This window comes from Mustela nigripes, chromosome X, assembly GCF_022355385.1.
Source record: "Mustela nigripes isolate SB6536 chromosome X, MUSNIG.SB6536, whole genome shotgun sequence".
Lineage (NCBI taxonomy): Eukaryota > Metazoa > Chordata > Mammalia > Carnivora > Mustelidae > Mustela > Mustela nigripes.
Window position 1 is genome coordinate 4,034,324 of NC_081575.1, and position 21,454 is coordinate 4,055,777.

Consider the following 21,454-nt stretch of genomic DNA (forward strand, 5'->3'; position numbering starts at 1 on the left):
CTCGGCTCCCCGCCCTTCCCAGCTGCAAGAGCTTCACAGGGCTGCCGTGCAGATTAAATGCTAATTAAATTAGCTGAGTAAAATCAGTTTTCTCAATTAATGCTAATCCCCCAACCCTCTGGGAGAAAGAGACACAAACACCCCCAGGGAGCAGCGGCCGAAGGAGGGACTCCAGTTTTCCTGGTGTCACAGCAGCAGTTCTGGGCCTGGGGAAGGCCTGGCAGGCCATCGGCCCATCAGTCGGCCAGTCGCCGGTGGCAGGAGGTCCCAGGTGAGAGAGCGGAAGCCTCCTGGAGGGCGGGCAACTCCCAAGGGCCGGAGGTACCAAGGGGCAGGACAGGATCCCCTCGCTCTCCGAATCCGAAGTACACACACCTCTCCTGTAGGGTCTGCACATTTTCGTCCCCACAAAATTCACGTGTCGAAGACCTAATCTTCAAAAAGATGCTGTCAGCTTCTGATCAGAACGCGCAGCCTTTTGGCGGGTAGGTCAGGAGGGTGGAGCCCTCGTGCTGGCATCGGCACCCTTCTAAGAAGAGACAGAAGACAGCGGCCTCCTGCTCTCGGCAGTGTGAAGACACGGTAAGAAGCCAGACGTGGGATCTGCTGTGACCCTGACCTTGGGCTTCCCATCATCCAGAGCTGTGAGAAATAAATGTCTGTTGTTCACAGGCCACTATGATACCGATACTGATACTTTGTTGGAGCAGCTCGGCTAAGACACCTCTCCCACCCAGTTCTCCCGCGGGACGCTCCTCCTCGCCTGGCATCAAGGAACCCTCCCCCTCATCGGGGTCTCCTGCCACCACATACCCCTTCCTTCTGTGGGTTCCTTTCCTGCTTTCCACAGATGGCTTACGTGACTTGGACTCCTCTGGCGGCGTTGCCCCTGCCCACCCCCCACCAGCAACCACCACCCATCATGGCACTGGGCTCCATCTCAGCCAACAACCCAAACTTTCTCTGAGCTTCGGAGCTTCAGCTCCCCAACTCAGGCCACCTTCCCTCGGTCTGCGTCTCTCCATGGCCTTCTTCTGAGGACCGCAGTCACGGGACTGAGGGCCCACCCTACTCCAGGATGACCGCCTCTTCACTGATTACATCTGCAAAGGCCCTATTCCCGAATAAGGTCATCTTCTGAGGTTCCAGATAGACATGAATTTCTGGGAGATACTATGCAACCCACTACAGCAGCCAATTATAAAAATCAGTCAGTGAAATGCACCACATTAGCAGAATGAAGGAAAAAAGAAACACATGATCATCTCAACTGATACAGAAAAGGCCTTCAAAAATCTAATGCCCTTCCATGACAAAACCATTCAAAAAACCAACAACAGAAAGGAATTTCCTTAGCCTGACAAGGGCATGTATGAAGAGCCCACAGCTAATATACCCAGTGATGAAGAACTACAAGCTTTCCCCCTCAAACTGGAACAGGACAAGGATGACTGCTTTCCCTGCTTCTATTCAACAGGGTACTAGCGGTTTCGGACAGGAAATTAGCCAAGGGGAAGAAATAAAAGGCATCCAAATTGGAAAGGAAGAAGTAAAGGGTCTGCAGTTGCAGACGAGCTGTCACATATAGAAGAGCTAACAGGGACTTGGCCAGATAAACACCCCTGCCTGGTTCCTAGACATGACAGCACGACAGACAAAACCATTCTGGACGTGCAGTTCAGTGTCCTGCTTCTGGCTCCTTCACGTGCAAGCACGCGCAAAGCTGCCCTTGCTGGTAGGACGTCCGACTGCGGCTCTTCTCACGCATCTTCCTTCTCTGGGACAGTGCCGTGGTGGTGACAGGAAGTACGCAGAGAAGCAAAAGGACTCACGGGGTTAAGGACCCACCAGCTGGGAGCATGGGGAACTAAGTGAGAAGGATGCCCCGTGGCAGGCTGAAAAAATGGCACCCCACCCCAAGAGACCTACAGCAGATCTTGGTGACTATGAATGTGACCTTTTTTGGAAAAAGGGTCTTTGCAGAGGTCATCGAGTCAAGGATCTTGAGATGAAGAGACCATCCTGAATTACATCGGGCAAGCCCTGAATGCCATCACGGGCATCCTTAGAAGAGAGGAGGGGAGACACAGACGCGTAGAGGAGAAGGCCACGGGAAGGCAGAGGGGGAGACCCGCACGCGCGGCTCTGCGCACAGAGCGGCCAGCAGGAGCTAGGAGTGGCCAGGAACAGAGTCTCCCCTGAAGCCCGTGGAGGGAGCACAACCCGGGCCGAGTTCACACTTCTGGCCTCCTGAACTGTCAGACAATAAATACTTGTTGTTTTAAGCCACCTAGTTTGCGGTAATTTGTACAGGGCTTCAGGAAACTCCTATCCTGCCCATGTCCTCCCCGTCTCCGTAACTGGCACCACCGGTCACTGCCCCGGCCAGACCACCTGGGTGGTGAGCTTACGAGCATCATGTGCGGGCCGGGTTGGATACATGGGGGTCACTACGTGGGAGAGAGCTGAACAGAGATGTCCACCTGACCACAGGACGGAAAGTCGGCCTCGACTTCCAGAGGGATCAGGGTGAAATGGAAACTCGGGTATCAGACTCACAAGGCAGACAGTGTCTGGAGTGATGGCATCGGGGGAGATGGCCAGGGAGGCGGCACAAATTACAAAAGCAGCTTGAACTCCAGATGGAGGTCAAGGAGCACCACCATTTGCAGGTTGGGGCGGGGGAGGAGGAGCCAGTGAAGGAGGCGGAGCTGGCCAGGTCGGAGAGAGGGACCCAGGTAGTGAGATGTCATGATGGTCACGTGGACAGAGCCGTTCACTCTGGGCTCAAGAGAGAGTACATGTACCGTGAAGCAAATGCTTTCTCCAGGACAGTACGACCTTCACACCCGCTCTGGGAACCACACATGCTGTCATGGCAATTGTGGTCTAGAGAGATGTAGCCACTGCCCAGGGTCACGGAGCAAGAAAGCGGGCCCCTTCTACTCTCAGAGCACATGCTGTGTTCCCCTATGCCACACTGGGTGGCCATGTGGCAGATCGCGTGACTGCTGCTCTGTGTGCCCCTCCCCAGAGACGTGACACACAGCAAGTACCCAGGGAGCGAGGGGAAATGGCGTGGCTGGTGGCTTGTGTGCACTCTGAAATGGAATGTGATGGCTTCTCTCAGGAGGGAGACGGGGCAGCAGGAGGCTGGCTTTACTGGAGACTGTACTCGATGGACGAGTCACCACAGAAGGAAGAGGCACAAGCTGCCAAGAGACACAGACTGCCAAGCGCTGCTGGGGGTGCGGGCGGGCTGGCTGTGGGCTCGGCGACCATAGCCCTACGTGTCTTGCCATTCTTGTGAGTTGTGTGCTCTGGCACACCGTTGGATGCCCGGGCCCGCCCCCTTCTGCTCCACACCCACGGCCAGCTCTAATGCCACCTCCTCCGTGAGGCCTTGTCAGCGCCAGGCCCTCTCCTGGCTCCCCCTGCATGCTGAGCCCACACGTCCTGCAGGAGTGCACCTCACCGTATCTGTCTTGGTATTTCCCCCCGCACCTGCCCCAGGTAGGCGCACATTACCTGTTTGTGACCCAAGTGTCATTTTACCAGTAAGTATGAGGTGGAAAGGGCGGCCACCACCTTCCTGATCTGTGAATGACTCACAGAGAGGGCCAGGTCCTCCGACTGCCGGATGCGTGCCTGCAGGAATTTTCGACATGCAGAGTGGGTGCTGGAGGCGTGGCCTCTTCGCTGGGGCCGCCTATGAAGGGCCCCGTCCCCCTCAGCGGGCGGGGCTCGAACGGGAGGTGTCCGCAGAGGACACTCCTGCATGCGATTCAGGGCAACTCTGCACGCAAGCCTGCTTTTGCACAGCTGACTCCGTTCTGACAGAGCTTCAGACTGGACAGGAATTCAAGTAATCACCCCAGGTCTCGAGTTAAAGGGACTTCCAAGGGCCTCAAGATCATTTCAGTAAAAGTCTTACTCGATTCTTTAGGGGCTAATCTCTCTGGGTCTTTGCTGAATCAATTCAGCAGACAGGATGGCGGAGAAGCAATGAGAGAGGCGCCGCGCACAGCCACACGGGCCGTGGGCCAGCGAGGCCCAGCCACGGGCTGCTCCGAGAGACCCCCTTCCAGAGGGAGCAATGCCCGGTCTGCACGACAACCTATGGCCAGCGCGTGACAGGAGAGCCGCCGCTTCCGTAGCGCTACTGAGAACGTACCTTGTTCGTGTCGGCGACACTGTTCTGCCGGGCGTCGAAGATGATAAGCTTGTGGGACTGCGCGTTGGCGTCCATGATCGTTTGCAAGTATTTTTCGTCTTCTTTGCAGCGTTTGTCATTGGGACCCACCAGTGGCTGGCTGCAACGGGTAATCGTGGCCTGACTTTCTGGATGGATCCACGACAAAACCTAGCGTTTGGAAGCAACAAACATTAGTACGGCTCCTAAAATGCCGTGCCCTGATTGCTGGGCAGTAAAAGTAAGCTGCCTTTTCAAGCACGGCCTCATCTGCACACGCTCCTCCAAGGCGATGGCTGAAACCCATCACCGCACGGCAGTGGCTCTGGAACTCGGTGCTGCGTCAGGTGGGAAGAAGTCTGACTAGATAAGCTCCAAGAATCCCTCGCACCTCTCAGATTCCATGACTCAAAGGAAAACAGAAACTAAGTCAAAGTCGACTGATGTCCAGCCCCACTTCTATTTTGAATGACGCGTTCTGTCTCCTCATTTAAAAACATCTTGCGTGTCCCCACGCACATACGGGGCAGGATGAGGGCAAAGCGAGGACAGGCTCTTGCGAGATGGCAAGCCGGGCTCCCAAACCTCCCGCTGTCCTCAGGCGGCCGGAGGACGGGGGTCCCGCCGGAGCGCACTCTCGGCCCGATGCCCACGGCCCCTGCGAATGGTGGGTGCCACGGGGGGGGGGGGGGGTGCGCACGTTCACTGTCCTCAGAGCACACGTCTGCGGCTGTCCCTCAAGAGAAACACTCGGGCCCCTGCCGGCCACTACGCTGCTCCGGGTAGTGGCGCCGCGAGCCGCTCGGCGTCTGAGCAGGTGTCTTGGCTCTAAGACGCCCTGACGAAACCAGCGAAGGGCGCCGTGAATGCGGCAGCCGTGCGCCCCCTCTTGCTGCTCCCTGGTGGTCCCCGCTGCCTAGGGAGGGTTTTAGGCCTATTTTTCTACTTTCCGTTTTGTTCGCTAGAGTTTTTTCTGTCTTGCTCCCTTCCACATTAGATCTAGGTACAGTCTGGGTTTCTGCCTAAGGGACAATGTTTATCACTTACCGGGACTCTGCCTTTTGCTCGAAAGGCTGCCACTTTTGAAAGGTCATCATCTTTCACACTAGTTGGCACAACAATGACAGCAGGGTAGGTGTCACAGAGCTCATAGTTACTGTTCACTTTCGATATTTTCCAGCTCTCGTTTGGCAAGCCCTGCAGGGTGTTAGAGAAGGGCGGGGGAGCAAACTTTCGCATTTTCAGAAAGTACTAACTGGGAACCACATCCATTTTTTATTTTCTCCTAAAATCCATTCATAATTTGTCATTCACTGCTACTCAAAAGTTTAAATATATGTTTATCTAACAAAACCTATTTCTTACCCATTTTTAAAAATTTAATGAAGCAGAAGACTTTTCAAACGTATTTTAAAATGGTAAATATCACATACTAGAATCCCAATCCTGTACATTTCTTGCTGTGTTTTCTATAAAGAATGAGCATAGTATTGCAATAAGCGTTATTTTTTAAAATTTTTTGTCTTTATTCAAAAGGTAGAGGTCAGATATCTAAACTTCTTTATTATATGCTTTTCTTCCATTAGAATTTATATTTTTATTCATAGATTCTTTCTTTCTTTCTTTCTTTCTTTCTTTCTTTATTTGATAGAGAAACAGTGAGAGAGAGCATGAGCAAGGAGAAGGTCAGAGAGCGAAGCAGACTCCCCATGGAGCTGGGAGCCTGATGCGGGACTCGATCCCGGGACTCCGGGATCATGACCTGAGCCGAAGGCAGTCGTCCAACCAACTGAGCCACCCAGGCGTCCCTATTCATAGATTCTTTATTGCCCATTTATTCACCTGTCTTTCTGTTTGTTTGTTTGTTGGTGGGCAGCGAAGCAAGGCTGACTGAGAGACAGAGTGATAGTCCAAAGCTCCCAAGGATGGAGCTTTTGAGACACAGAAACTTTCTGCAAACATTTACAGAAAGCAATACCAACTGAACATACAGTGGAGACAAAGATCAAATGTCATGAAAACAGTATCTTATTGGACTGTCTTGAACCTGACAATGCACTGAAGACTTTCTAAGCACAGGAACACCACACCAGGCTGATGTAGTCTCCCCATACACTTAATCCAATTCAGGCCATTGGTTTTGATCCTTACTCATCAACTCATCACCAGAATATCTAATAAAAACCATCTGGTTGATTTGCTTTTTAAACCCTTGTGCTCATACTCCGCTTGCCCTCTGGAAAAAGGCTGAGCAGCAACAGCCTCAAAGGACTGGCCTTGGGACAATGGGGCATCCCAGGGATGAAGAACGTACAAGCTACGTAAGTCATACCTACACAAAACTGGTTTCTAATGGTTTCTTCTCTACTATATTTCTAGCCTGTCAGAAAAGAGAAAGATGCTCAACCCACTATTTTCGGTTTGATCAGGACCTTACTTTACCTGTCTCTTGTATTCAGATACAGGATCATAAACTTTCCACCCATTCATGGGAAATTTTTCTTTGTAGCTGAATGCAAAGAGTGTCTGGATACAAAAACCACAAAATACACACGTTAGTGCTCCTTTGCTACATGATATGCCCAATATTAAAGCTTTTCATTCAGCCATGAACTAAATATAGTAAGACTTCTATTTAACCTGTATATTTTGAAGCAACAAACTGGCACTTTTCTTAATCATTACAAAGAATGGACAAATTTTAAACTTCTTAATATTAGTCACAAAGAGAGAGGAAAGAGATAAAGGAAACCTCTGGAAAAAAAGGAATAATTAATTAATTATTTAATAATTAATTAAACATGACTTTTGCCCGCCCCCCCCACAAAGGCATACAAAAAGGGTTTATTTTGGTGTACTTGCCTGCCCATTGGAAAGAGGAAATGCAAGTTTGTTGAGGTTTTCAAATATCCCAAGTTTACTCTGTTCTTCCTGCTTATAAGCAAGTCGCAAGTTCCTCATATCCTATTAAAGAATTAGCAAAACTCATTTATTGAACATTGACTGAGTATCTGTGAGGCAGACATGTTATAAAGAGATATATGAAATATCTGTATGCATTTCTCATGTTATAGATTGCTTCTACTAACAAAAGACAATTACCAAAAGCACCTCCAACAAGATAACAGCCATTGAGGAACCTGGAACAAAGGGGACGCGCTGGGGAAGGAACTCCCCGGGTGGAAGTGAGAAGGTTTAGTACCGAGAAGATGTGCACTGACTAGAAGATGTGCTAGAGGTGTGCACAAAAGCAGCTGCGAGTTTTAAGCTGCCCGAAGAGTCGACTGCAGAACTTGCAGCATCCACAGAACGGAACCGCGGCAGAGCTTCCTCTCTGTGCTTACAGCAAGGACTGTGTGTCACGCAGAGACTGCGCCCCTCGGTACACTCCTTACAGAAATTCAGTGCTGTTTCCCAAAACCAGTTTCTTTTCTTTTTTTTTTTTTTTTTAAGATTCTATTTATTTGACAGGAGGAGAGACAGCGCAAGAGGGACCACAAGCAGGGGGAGAGGGAAAGGCAGGTTCTCCACTCCTGCTATCTGACCTCTTTAAACCTACGCCATTAGTTAAACACAAAAGTCTCACGTTTCCTTAACATGACACAAAATTTGAAGATAAAAATGACCACAAACAGATTAAAGTAAGAGCAATTCAGGCAGTGGCAAAGTTACTGTTGCAATATTATTTATCACAGGGAAGAATGGAAATGACTGAAGTGGCTGTCACCGCAGGCTGGAGCGCGGAGCGCCATCAGAGTGCAGCATCATTGGGGCGCCTGGGTGGCTCAGTGGGTTAAAGCCTCTGCCTTCGACTCAGGTCATGGTCCCAGGGTCCTAGGATCGAGCCCCACATCAGGCTCTCTGCTCAGCGGGGAGCCTGCTTCCTCCTCTCTCTCTCTCTGCCTGCCCCTCTGCCTACTTGTGATCTCTGTCTGTCAAATAAATAAATAAAATCTTAAAAAAAAAAAAAAGAATGCAGCAGCATTTCTGTACCGATACCAAGGACTTCCTACACAGATGTTTGGGGCGGGGTGAGGGGTGGCTAGGCAATACACTACCACCTGTGTGTGTGAAGACCACACAGACACGCTTGCGCGCCCAGCGTGTGCACGGCAATCGGCAAGAGCGGGCACCTGCCTGGAGAGGAACCAGGTGGCCGGGGGCTGGGCGGACACAGACTTACTCTCCTCTACACACCCCTTTTGTACCTTCTTGGTACCTTGTGTACCACCTGTTAAAAGAAACCAAACCTTACCCCTTGCAAGGTTCTCAGGCATGAGCTGAGAGGGCTAGGGGTGTGGCCCTAGCATGCTTAGCTGGAAAACATTTTAAAACCACTATCAGCAAATGCTCACCGGGGCCATAAAAACATCTACGTACAGCAGCCCCAGGACACCTGCCTAGGCAGTGTCACTTTCCTGTGTGCCCTCCCTCCAAGCGACTCTGAACACGCACACATGCACACACACACACACACCCTGGTAGCTGACTGAGCTCACTTGCTATTTAGGATTGCTGAGAATGAACTCGTTCTAAGCAAAGGAGAGAGCAGGTGAAAAGACTCCGCAGCAGGGGTGGGTGGCACGAGGTGAGTCACCGCAGCCGAAGGAACCAGACAAGCAAGAACGTGGGGGAAGGTGGCCGGAGGCGAAGCCACATGGGGCCATCAACCGGCTCAGACACACGGGCTTTTGGTGAGTCTTTCCCTCTAGCCTAAGGATGATGGGACATTACCGGCGAGTTCTAAGAATGGAAAGGTCAAGTTCCCAAACTGCAGGACTCGTCAAATCACCCCTCTGCTTTAAGCCCACGACTGCTTCACACAGCTTGCCATGGGGAACCCTGGCCCGAGGACAGATGCAGTTTGTCGCAGGACAGCACTGCCTTGAAGCACCCACAGGGAGTCTAGGATGCCAGCAAATTCACGATCTGCAAGAGTAAAGTATTCTTTGAAAAAAGTGGGTTCAACTACAGTCTGGGGTCAACCAGAGGGACCTGTCTCGAGAGGTGTTATCAAAGCAAACAGACTGGCAGGAATCCAAACCCTGACTGTGGAAGGGACCCTAGCAATTCTGCACGGACTCTCCTTCCCGGGACTTGAGGGTCATGAGTAAAGTATAACCCGTGAGGTAAGGTCTCTGGGAATAAGACACACTGGATAAAGTGTTTCTTAAATGACTAGTCAGCATTAAAAACATCACACACATTTCTACTCCCCACTGGAGGAAGTGGAGGAAACCAAACATAAACTCCTGGCATTAAGTTGTTAACCACGGAATCTGTAGACTATTGCTTTCTCTTCAGCAAGTCTCTGACCGTCCACTGTTCTGAAGGGTCCTGTTAAAACAACAAACTGGAAAAAAATACAAAACAACACTATTGATCTCTGCTTTTCACTTGGTTTCTCCAAAATGTAACAAATAACATGAACACTGAGGTTCTAGGTCCGCGTTTATCAGAATACTTCAATAGAGGACAAGAGATTTACCTCAACAGCTTCCAGAGTGGCATGAATTAGCTGATACAAGATTTGAAGCGGCCTCTGTCCTGAAACCATGTGACTTACTGACACTCCCGGGGATTCTCGCTGCCCCAAGACCGTGGTGGGCACGTCCGCGAAAGCCCCGCGCGACCACCCCGGCAGTCCCACCTGGCTTGGCACCACACCTTGCACACGATCTCTATCCCGCAGGAATTGTCCCCATGGCTCTGCGCGCCAATCTTCTCAACTCGGCTGATCACGCCAAGGGGAACATCGAGGACAAAATTCGGGTCCTGGGTTTACAAATTAACGAAGGCCTATCAGTGTCAGTCAGCAGAGCTTTCATATCTTTCATATTTGAAGTCTTCTCTGGGCAAAAACACACATTTATTTCACATTTCCCCTTTGTCCCAACTACAGAATTGAAGTCTGATTTATAACATGCTTTATGAAGTTGATGTCAAGACGACAATTAAACTCCTCCCACCTGATTTAAATGCAACTTTAATAGCACTTCTTTCTAGATGCAAAATCTATTTCCAAATGTGTACATCTTAAAACTCACCCCATGGTTCTCTCAGAGTGATGGGATTTGAGGGTTCTTTCTGCTTTCTTCTTTATCATTGGCTGTGTTCTAAAGTGATTTTAAAAATAAAATACCCCTCTAAAAACTTACCCTCTCTACATTCTTGAAGTACATCTTGAAGTCCGTCACTGTCAGGGTTCCACTTACCGCTCCCATAAATGGGCAGATGTACATGACGTCTTTCACTGAAAGAAAAAAAAAAAAAAAAAAGACCAAGTAGCAACTTCTGCCAGACTTGTGTGTCAATGAATCTTGAGTCTCCAAATATAGACACTTGTGATTCCAGTTTTCTAGGAGTTTTACATTTTTTAATCACATTAAATAAAGACACAGGTAGTCTTCTAAGAAAACTGAGTTTTGTAAAACAATTCCGATTTGGTACTTAGTGGGGTCTTAAGTAAAGGGCTTCATAATAACTTACATTTTGTCATTGTTTTCCAGGTAGTTAACATTTTCCCTGAGCAATAAATTCATCATGTTCAAAAACACAGTTTTCAAACTCTGAAGACCCTCGGCTGCTATTTTCTCAGTTCCCCCTAATGAAAGCGAATGCACCTCCAAAGGAAACTGCAGAACCACCTCGGGGGCATGGAAAACGACTTCTCTGCTTATCAGCCTCCATGTCAATTTTCATTTTCTTATTGTTAATATCAACATATTTAGTATCGCTACCAACCATGTACGAGCGTCCATTGAGAGTTATGAAGTTCCCGCCATCGCAAACATGCTCCAGCTCCGCCGTCTTCTCTAAGTGCCACCGCACCGGAAGAGTGGGAGTGCGTACAGCTATCGGGGATTCCGAGCGGGACGATTAAAGGCCCTACAGTTGTCATCCATCCAAGTTCTCAAAACATTTCCATTAAACCTTTCTATAGCTCAGTATGTACTAAGCAGCTTCTTTTGCTGGGGTTCTAGGGAGAACCGGGCACAGTTCCTGCTCATAAGAAGTCAAGCCCTATGAGAGGCACCACACAGAAAATCACCATTGTGGGCTAGCCTCACAAATGCTAACGTAACCTTGTGGGCACAGTAAGAGCTCAGAAAAGGACCCATTCAGCTCAGCAGGGAAGCAGAGGGGTGAGGCAGGATGGGGAGGCAGAAGGGGCGGGGGGGGGGGGGGGGAGGAGAGCGCGCAGAGTTGTGGGAGATTAGTATGGACGCGTCACAGGGTGCGGCAAGAATGACAGGACCTGAGGCGGGGAGACTGATTCACGAAGGTTCACAGCAGCGTTGTCTGCCATAGCCAACAAGTAGAAGCGGCCCAAATGTTTACGAATAGATGAACGCGTAAGCAAACTGTAGTGTAGCCACACTATAAGACACTGTTCAGCACGAAAAAGGAATGACTGTTGACCCATTTCACAACATGGATATCAAAATAATTATGCGGAGTGGAAGGACCTAGACAAAAGAAGAAACTACTCAATGATTACACTTCTATAACACTGTAGAAAATATAAATTAGTTAGAAAAGAAAGGAAAGAGGAAGGTAAGAAAGAATGGGATAAGCAGGGTCTAGAACCGCAGACCAGGATACTCAGTAGCAGTATCATTTGGAGGCCCTGGGAGAGCCCAGCTACTCAAATATTCTTTTTTTTTTTTTAAGATTTATTTATTTATTTCAGAGAGTGAGAGAGCAAGGTTGGGGGAGAGAGACAAGCAGACTCCGCTCTGAGCCCGACATGGGGCTCAATCTCGTGACCCTGAAATCACAACCCTGAGATCACAACCCAAGCCGAAACCAACAGTCAGATGTTTAACCGACTATGCCACCCAGGCGCCCCTCAAACATTCCTGACACGAGATGATTATACTGAGACCAAGCACACATCTTTGGGAGGGAGCCAGGAGGGGAGAAGCCAACACTCTTTCTAGCGAACTAGACTGGCTAGCCCAAGCCCCGCAGTGGTGAGATGAAAAGGTGACACCCAGCTGCCCTCCCGTCTGCTCACAGCATAGTAGACTACCTGGGAAATGCCTGGCGGTCCAGAGGGGATGGCGGTACTCGACTCGGGCCCCTGCCCTTACAGCGCAGAGTAGGAAAACATGCTCTTTCTCCTGTGCTCCCACTGTACTTTCTGGCATCTCATAAGCCACCGAAATTCTTTTGCCAAGTTCTCAAAACTGTTATTAAGATGTGACATGGATCTTCTGGCAATATATTCTTATAGCGAAGGATTCCAACGAAGCATTACATTACAACGAAGTTGTACATTACAGTGAAGTTGCAACGAAGCATTACGTTATAGTGAGTCTAATCAGCCTTCAGTTCCTCAGGAAAAGTCAGGCCCCTCTTCTGTTGGTGATGCCACCAAACACTCAACTGGAACTTAGAGTGGTCCTATGTAGTCTTCTACCTCTTAAGGTCATGATGACATTAAGAAGAATGAACAGACCTAGTCCACTTGTCCCCTCATTAAATTGGTTTGGTTGATCTCCAGCACATACCTCACCCATGCTTGCAAGCAAAATGCCATTTCATTTTATGGCTCTCAATAAGCACAGTGCACTCATTAAACTTACCAGTGGCCTTGATGGATTCTCCTGGAAAAAGTGGCGTTTCTTCCATCTGTGCCAGCTTATTTCCATCTCTTAGGGCCTGGCAAAAAGCCAAACAGGAGTAAATCTCACTTTCCTACTGCATACCTGGGAAGAACTGTAGTGTTCTGTGCTTTTGCTACATGGCTATAGAAGCGTGCAAACTCGATGCCCCCTCCCCCTACAAGACAATCTCAAAGCTCAGCATCACAGGACACCATGCTGCATTTTCTAGCAAATTGTTACACATATTTAAATCCACAGTTAGAAAGCATTAATACAGAAATGGCTTGACATGACAGATAGATACTGTAATCACCACACAAACAGCTATTACAAGTTGCCTACAGAATTTGGAAGGTCAGAAAAAGGTTACCTTCTGAGCATGAAACAAACACAGGTGAAATCAACATTGGATGTAGATGCTTAGCGGGCTGTAAGCACTGTGTAGTGTGGGAAACCCCGAAGTCTAATGGAAGTAACCAGAGAGGGGTCTCAACGGCAGGGACATTCTAAGGAAAGCCCTAGGCTTCTGTACCGCAGCCCGGCTGCCTGCGTGTGGCGCAAAGCGCCAGGGTGGGGGGGGTAGGGAGGGGCTTGTCAGTGGGCATCCCCTCCACGCCACAAGAGAGCGTGCTCTGGTCCCGCAGACAGGACTGCGCCCATCACTATAGTGGCGCAGGGTGTGTTCCTTGGGCTTCCCCCAGACCAATTCGCTCTGCGCCAAGTCCACGCTCACCAAGCAAATCGCTGATGACTTCTCAGGTTTCCTGGCTACAATGATACCAGGAAAACAACGTCTTGGATGGCTGCAGAGACATACACCCACACTTGCAAGTGTCCAGACTGGCTCTGCTGCCCACTAGCCAGCTTCCTGTGAGTTCCGTTGGATATAGTGCCAGATAGCTCAGGAGAGCTGAGAAAATGGCGTGCGAACTACAAAGTTACAGAGCCTGAACTTGGGGCCGACTCCAAGTTACTGCCACCCTGTGACATGCTGCCAAGGAAACTGGTCACTTTCTCCTCGGCATCTTTGACATCATGTGTCACGAATAAGAATAAGGTGTTCAAAATCCCAGCAACTCCCAAGCTGTTTCATTAAACTCCCAAGAGATGTGAATAGGTCTGTTTTGTTTGTTTGTTTGTTTGTTTGTTTGTTCAAATTTGGATAATCCTGGGTGAAAGAAAAGCTAAACTGTGGTTTGTTTTCTCATTATAGTGAGAAAAGTCTGTAGCATATGCATGTACACCAAATCAGCAAGAGGGCGCTAGAGTACGCCACATTTCCCACACGGATTTGATCAGGACTGCTTTCTCCAAAAAACAGTTAACATTGAGAGGCCACTAGTGTTTGGCGGAAAACAGGTCAGACAATATTATGTTTTCATAATATTTTGTGAAGCAAAATATTTAAAACAGATTAGAATTTATAATTCTAAATTACTGAACACTGTAACTCTAGATTATTGAAAATTCAAAACTAATTTTTTGCATAGTTACAAGAATACTCCAATATGTTTTGTTAATGGGACTTAGAGGTCAATTTAAAAATCCTATATATCATAGTTTTATCATTGTTATAAATCAAAGAAGGGAAAAAGCTCAAAATACAAAAAGCAAATTCCATGCTAAATTTGGTTGGGGTATGTCTGTTCTACAGGGAGGGTACAAAATGATGTGGTCCATCCTCCTTATCAAGATACGTGATTAAATAATACAGATTAAGGGCTCATTATTACCTCTGAGCAATTTTATTCAGTTTGACGTTTTGGTCCAGATTGGTTTTTAAAACACTTCAGCCAAAATTTTTAGGGACATAGAGAACCATTAAGGGTCAATGGAGAACTGTTAATGGATTCATTTTTATACTCATATCTGATTTGGAAACATCTTTTATCAATAAAGCATAAGCCAATATTTATACTTCTAAATGTCCAGTTTTAGATATACTAACAACATCACCAACCTCAGAAGCTTTGAAGTTCTGCTTTCTTTTGCCTGAACCAGTGATTAATTTTATAATATAGTTACTAAGTGAGAAAGCTGGTTCAATCAATATCTCAGTTTATAGTTACTTCAAATATTATATCATTAAAGCTTATTTTAGTGGTTAAATATTATCATATATAGACCTAAATTCCTTAACTTATATTTTAAAATAAATGGGATAGGTTATTTCAAGATAGCAAGATAGAAAGCAAGCTGTTCTAATCAACTGAGCCTGAAGGGGAGCAGGGAGAGATGGGGGTGGAATGCGAGTCCCTTTAAGCCTTACAGAGAGCCACATCAAACACTCTCGAGTCTCCAACACAGGACGGGAGACACCAGTGACTGGGACCATTCTGAGAATGTATAGGGCTCTCAAGACTGAAGTTGAAGATCAAACATGTCTCTTCCTTTCTGCTAGTCATGTTCAGCTTGAAATTGGCTTGAAATTTGCCTTGAAATGTCTGTGCATTTATATGAGGCATGAATGTGCTGGTGAGACACAGTGAGACAAACCTTTCACTAATCATAATTTAATCTGGGACATGCTTTATAAGTGATGGAAAAGCAACTATCAGAACAAAACAAATGATCCCACTGCTTCTGATTTTGTACAGGAAACACATTTAACATAGGAATTCAAGAGAACGGTTTCTAAAGGCTCGTTACTTTGTAAGTACAGTAGATTCCCTTAATAAAGCTGGTTATTAGGAAATGGGACTCACACTTGTGCTACATTAAACTTTGACTGCAACTACCAAGTTGCACAAGACATGATTTGACCCTTGATTTATCCAACCCATGTACAGTATAATCAAAGAATGGAATATTCTTGTGGACAAAATTTGATCTCATGAACACACCCATTCCTCTTGGTGTCTCTGCTCCACGTGTTGCCCAGTTGAGGAATTCCCTATGGCGATCTCATCCAAACCCTGTTCCAGTGACCCTGAAAGCCCAATGGCAGGCCCAGCAGCTCCGGGAATCTGTCCCCGAGGACTCCAGCCCACCAGGTGGCCCTGGCCTCTCTGCTACTTTCCTCATCATGAATCAAAGCTGCTGGGTGGACAGTTTCTGTAATGGCGGCATGCCGAAAACAGTGGTTTTCAAACTAGGCTCTCCAAGGTGCTTCCAGGGTCACCAAAGGAGGGCGGGCTGGGCAAAGGCACAGCTGAGCACAGGGTTGCTGGCCACGCTTCCCTGGAGCTGCTCTTCTAAGTGCTTTCGCATATGGAGATTCTAACTCAGCTTCAAAGAAAGTTCTCCTGCTTTGAAAGACTCCAGAGGGTCTTGAGGAACTGAGCAAAGAGTAAGCACTCAAGAATCTTGATGCATGGCTTTTTTTTCTTCTGATAGGTAAATATAAACCATACGGACTCATTCTGCAAATACCTACAAGGGGCCAGGTACTACGTTGGGCATAGACCATGCAAATTTGAATAAAGCCAAGTCTGCACCCTCAAGGAGCACCCTTAGCATATCCATCTGTCCCCTCTCAATCTCTACAAAGGCATTTCAGAGTCCTGGTGTGACCAAGACTCCGTACCTCACAGCTGACCCTATCTGGGAAGACTGAGAAGCACAGATGAACAAATTTCCGGTTGACAAAATGTTGGATAAACCAATTTTTGCAAATAATGTCATAATGGAATCTACCAAACTTGGACAGGAGAGCACTACTGTAGTGGGAAAGCATTTGCTTATCATCTAGAAATCTAGTATGAAATGGCTTCTAAATGCACGATCTGTAGCTACAAACAGATGAACATGTAGAACTTGCCACCTGATCCGCTTCGGCTTCAGAAGGGTAGCCATTGTGTTCTTCCTGAACCTCCTGCACAGCACCAGGTGCACGACAAGAAAAGGCAAAGAGGAGAAAGAGAAACACGTGCAAACAGACAGGTGAAAGGACAGAAGTTCTTTTTTAAAGAGACACTAAGCATGTAAAAGTTGACACACCTTTCACGGCTTTGCAAATCACAACATTTTCCCCCTTGGAGTTAAGGAAATAACGTGTTGGCCATCTATAGCATCCTCAGCCTAAAATGGAGTATCTAGTCTGTGTTTGTGTTGGGGCAGAAAAATGAAAAGCAAACAAACATCATGGATTTCAAAGAATGTATGGTCTTTTCTAAATCAAGCAATACTATAGCATATGGCAAAGAAACAAAATAACAGACACATAATATGCTCATAGAACATAAAGCACCCCACAGTAACTAAGTAAAGGGCAAAACCAAGCCAAAATACAAAGGCAGTCCATAGACATGGATTTTAAACGTAGCAAGTACTCTCATACTCTATGGAACTATTGTTCAGGGCTCAAGTCCACTAGTATAACGAGCTTTCCACGCACATGCGCATGCACACATTACATGCTGGAGACATACATATACATACAGTCTGTAAATTACTGCTAAACAAATGTGCTTTATGAATCAAGACTGCGTTAAAGGTTTCTATTTACAGTATCAATGTGCTTCAAAGAAAAGCTAAAAGGTCACGTATCTCTAAGTGTTCCCAAGCTCTTTAAAGGTATCCTGTGCTTAATTTAGCCTCTTCAGAGAATCAATTCATTTCCGAAACTTTAAAAATTGGACTTTCAGTTCAGCAGGTGGTACAAAGAACATAAATGCTGAAGACAACAAGATGATAACCCCTTTTAAGAGTTCTATCAGCTCTCTGGGGCTGCAAATATTAAAATCTGGCATAGATACATTTTTTTCTTCATGAAACTTTGGTTCCCATGACTATATTTCTTGAAAAGGCAATCAGTGAAGAAGTAGCAAAGCTTTAAAAGAACTTACTATTTCTCACCTTTCGTTTTTACCAATATGGTGAAATACATTGTCATGATTTATCATCAGATTGGCCAACTACAAAGTTGGTACTGCTACCCTTCAAAGGAGGGTAATTTTTTAAATGTAACCGTTTTTGAAATTTTCATTTTCTTAAATATAAAGAAAATGGAATCATTCTTTGCTAAAAATTTTGAAGAACAGAAAAATGAATGACTAAAATGACAAAAAGCCACACAGTAGTTTGAAGTCCATGCAAATGGGAAGTCAAACACTGATATTTAACAAGGTGAATGAGGGAAAGAAAATGATTCTCACAAGCAAAAGGAAACATAGTGAAAACAAAGATTAAACAGAGATAAACCAACTGGGATAACAAGAATTTTATTTAACCTGCTTATTTTTGTACTACTTCATTGGCTTCAGTAAGATTAACCATTTTAAACTCAAGTCATTATTCTGTTAAAATCCACATTATTTTCATTGACTGGATATAGGTTAATTCTCAAACATTTGACACTCAGGTTCAAACGCATGCACATTACCAATCTTTGTCTTGCTTTATGCATATTCTGAAATAAAGGGAAGGAAAGTCATGAGGAAAATGCAAGCGACAATCCACTTCTCGTAAAAGCTACATCTGTATTTGAAGAAATACTAACTGGGACTGATTCTGCTAAATTTATCCTCAAGACTAGCACTTCTGCCCTTCAGATTCAGCATGCAGACAGAAAGGTGACTTGGACTGTGCATCAGAGAGGACGGACAGCAAATCACCACTTTGCTGCTGCTGTTACATTCTTTAGCATGAGTTACATAGTAAGCGAGGTGACAAGAGGACTCTGCGGGCCATAAGAGCCCCTGCCGTGAATCTCCACTGGGTTAGAAATCGTGCAACCCAACGAAAGTCAGAACTGCACGCTGGCAACAACGTTAGCATCCTGCCCTCACACACACCAGCTTTCACGGCACATAAAAACACCGGAACAAACAAAGCGTTTCTAGTGAACACTTAAAGCTATGACACAGCAGGCTAAGTTGATCCAAGTGACTCATAAACCCAGTGAAAAGGTAAAGAACACTAAGTGTTCATCAAGCACAGAGACACACAAGTAGGAGGTCCATGTGCGGAAAGCCACATATCCTTACCCTTATATCAGGCCTCCTGAAAACCTGTTAGTTAAAACACAGAACATCATCATCATGGACACATTACTATTGACCCGTGAAAGATGCTGTTAAGCTCACCAGCCCATCCCGATGGAACAGACTAATCCTCTCACTAAACCAACCAGATCAATCCTAACACATTTGCCCTCTAAATTTTGTTCGCTATCGAATCAATCTTAACACATTTGTCCTGTAATTCTCAGGCAAGTCTCTGATGTGGAGAAACTTAGTGCCCTTGGGCAAAGACAAACTACATTATTTCAAACACAAACCCCTTCTGTCAAGGACCATTATAAGCCACTGTGAACAGACTGTGTTTGAGAAGTTCAGTTGTGGGTCTGTTTGGAATACTGAATGCATTTTCCCCACAGAAACAATGACACAAAACGGCGGTTCTGCTCCCAAGCCAGCCCACAGAGACAAAACAAAAACGGAACCCAAAAACCACAAAAGCCCCCACACTTGACCCAGAGCACAGCTCAGCAGTTGGTGCTAATGGTATCATAAACCCCAGTTAACCATAAATCTTAAGCTGGTTGCTGTAGAAATCATATTTCCAACTCACGCTCAGGACACCGAATGAAACTCTGTGCCGTGGCCATCAGGCCCCGCAGAGAGCGGCGCCTGCCCCTCACCCTGCCAGCGCCGAAGAGGCCGCTGCAGGTGGGAAGAGGCCGCTGGCTCTGCTGGGCGGGGAGGGCATGGAGGGGAAGAGCGGGAAGCAAAGGTTTATTAACCCTTAACTAAGCCTGTGACTTCTACTCGAACACACAGTGTATGCGCTGGGGACGCTCCGGTGGGAGAAAACACTCAGAGAATGGGTGGAAAGCGATGAAGAGGTGAACATCTGTTCCCCAGTCCCCAAGCGGAAATCCTACCACCTGACCACTGTAGGTTCTATGGGACACAGATCATTAAAAAAAACAAAAATCAGCAGAGGTTCCAATTATTAGTTTTATAGTTTTACTCAAGATAGATAAGATCATATGAATACAAAGCTATTGACTTCAAAGAACATTATTGTATCATCATTAAAATATGCACTGATGTAATGGGGTGCCTGGGTGGCTCAGTGGTTTAAAATATCCACTGACGTAAAAAAGGTTCTGAAATAAGTGATGATACTGTAGCTCAGACACCTAAAGCCCATAAATTCCTAAACATAAACTAAACTAAAAAACCTAAACCTGCCCCCTTTTTTTTCTTTTTCACAGGAGGGGGCAATGGATATGTTTATCCTCTTGATCGTGGCGATTAAGAGGTAAATACCTATCAAAATGAATTAAACCGTATACTTTAAATATGTGAATTACACCTTGGGAAAGTTGTACAAAATCAAGAAAATATATGCCTATGTGAGTAAACAACGCAAAATGGGGCAGAGATGGCAATCCAGACTCCAGAGAGAGGGTCTCCCGCTCCGAGCACGCTCCCGCCCTAGTGAATGGTTCCACATGCAACAGTGCGAGGAACCCAGAGGAAAACAGTGCATTTTTTCCCAGACAAGCGCCAAGATCTCAATTTGTATACAAGTTTGCACTGGGGTTAAAACTCCCTTCCTCTGCTCTCAGGCCCCTCTCAAAATGTCCCTTGGGGGCCCCCCCGCACCAGAGAGGCAAGGGATCCCGCCGACCACTGTCTCTCGGTGAGGGGGTCGCTGTGCTCTTCCCTGCCTCTCTGGGCTCTCCGGGCCCCCGCACGAGTGCACCAGGACGGTACGGCCCGGTCTCCCGAGCCGGGGGCGGGTCTGCCTGTGAGCCCTGCCCTGAGGAAGAGGCTGCGGGTGTCCACGGCTGCCTCTGGGAAAGTGTGTTTAACTCGGGGCCCACCGTGGCCTTACACCTAAGCCAGGCCCTCCAAGCCAGCTTTGACCAGTAACTCTGGTCTAACTCCGTTTGGCTCCTGTCTTAATTCTTCATAAGGTAATAGCGGACACCACAGAACCTCCAATCCTGGAAGGATTTTGGAAGCTTTCACACGCAGCCGGTGCCTGTGGGACAAAGACCAGCAAGCAGTTGTGTCGAAGGTGTTGTGCTAGGTGCCTCACACGAGTCATCTCAACCCTTGGACCCTCGCAGCCACTGGAAGGAGATACTAGTATGCCTCTGTGACAGAGGATCGTGCTGGTGCACAGAGCCCAGAGAGGCTAAGTCAAATAAGTATCAGTCTTATAAGTGACCTGTTTAGAACTTATGCATCTAAGAGGCTTCTTTTTTTTTTTTTTCTTATTCAAGAAAAGATGTGATAGTGAAGTAAAAACACCACTGTTTTCTATTGCAGGGGTGAAGCCTACAAAAAATTTTACTGTAGCTATCAGACCACTACAGAATGAGTTAAAAAGAAGGGGTACGTACCCTGCTCTGAAGAGCGAACTGTTGGCTCACATCATTCCTCTTGCTGTTGGTGTCTTAATAACCAGAATTCTACCTAACGTGGTGGTCACTGGCTGGCTAGAGTCACAGGCCTTGGGCAGGTGAAGACAAATCTTAACTAGTCCTCAAAATATAACCCTGGTCTTCGGTAAACTAGTCATACCCGAATCTTGCCCGACCCCCTTTGTCAAACTCTTGCCTACAACAGTCACTTTCCACTCTCTGAAGCCCTCCCGGAAAGGTGATGAAGAAGCTGCTCGTGTTTAATTCCACCCTTGATGAAACATGTTGGCCCCAACTCCCACTCAGGAAAGAGATGAGGATATTTGT

General features: G+C 46.9%; 1 protein-coding gene across 6 annotated transcripts in view; it reads right to left on the reverse strand.

The window, feature by feature from the left end:
• The window catches only part of MTMR1 (myotubularin related protein 1), a 57,315-nt gene that overhangs the window by 23,184 nt on the left and 12,677 nt on the right, over window positions 1–21,454 (reverse strand). Inside the window, exons 3-11 of one of the 6 annotated variants that reach the window (XM_059386141.1) lie at window positions 18,732–18,755; window positions 16,568–16,618; window positions 12,784–12,859; window positions 10,351–10,445; window positions 9,860–9,967; window positions 7,055–7,156; window positions 6,635–6,718; window positions 5,240–5,389; window positions 4,175–4,363 (exon numbers count right to left, since the gene is read on the reverse strand). In XM_059386141.1, the coding sequence (XP_059242124.1) occupies window positions 4,175–4,363; window positions 5,240–5,389; window positions 6,635–6,718; window positions 7,055–7,156; window positions 9,860–9,967; window positions 10,351–10,445; window positions 12,784–12,829 (774 nt within the window). In that variant the 5' untranslated portion in view covers window positions 12,830–12,859; window positions 16,568–16,618; window positions 18,732–18,755. Of the gene's footprint in view, window positions 1–4,174; window positions 4,364–5,239; window positions 5,390–6,634; window positions 6,719–7,054; window positions 7,157–9,859; window positions 9,968–10,350; window positions 10,446–12,783; window positions 12,860–16,564; window positions 16,619–18,731; window positions 18,756–21,454 lie in introns of all 6 variants that reach the window. The other 5 variants (XM_059386140.1, XM_059386139.1, XM_059386142.1 and 2 more) reach the window with 5 other exon arrangements.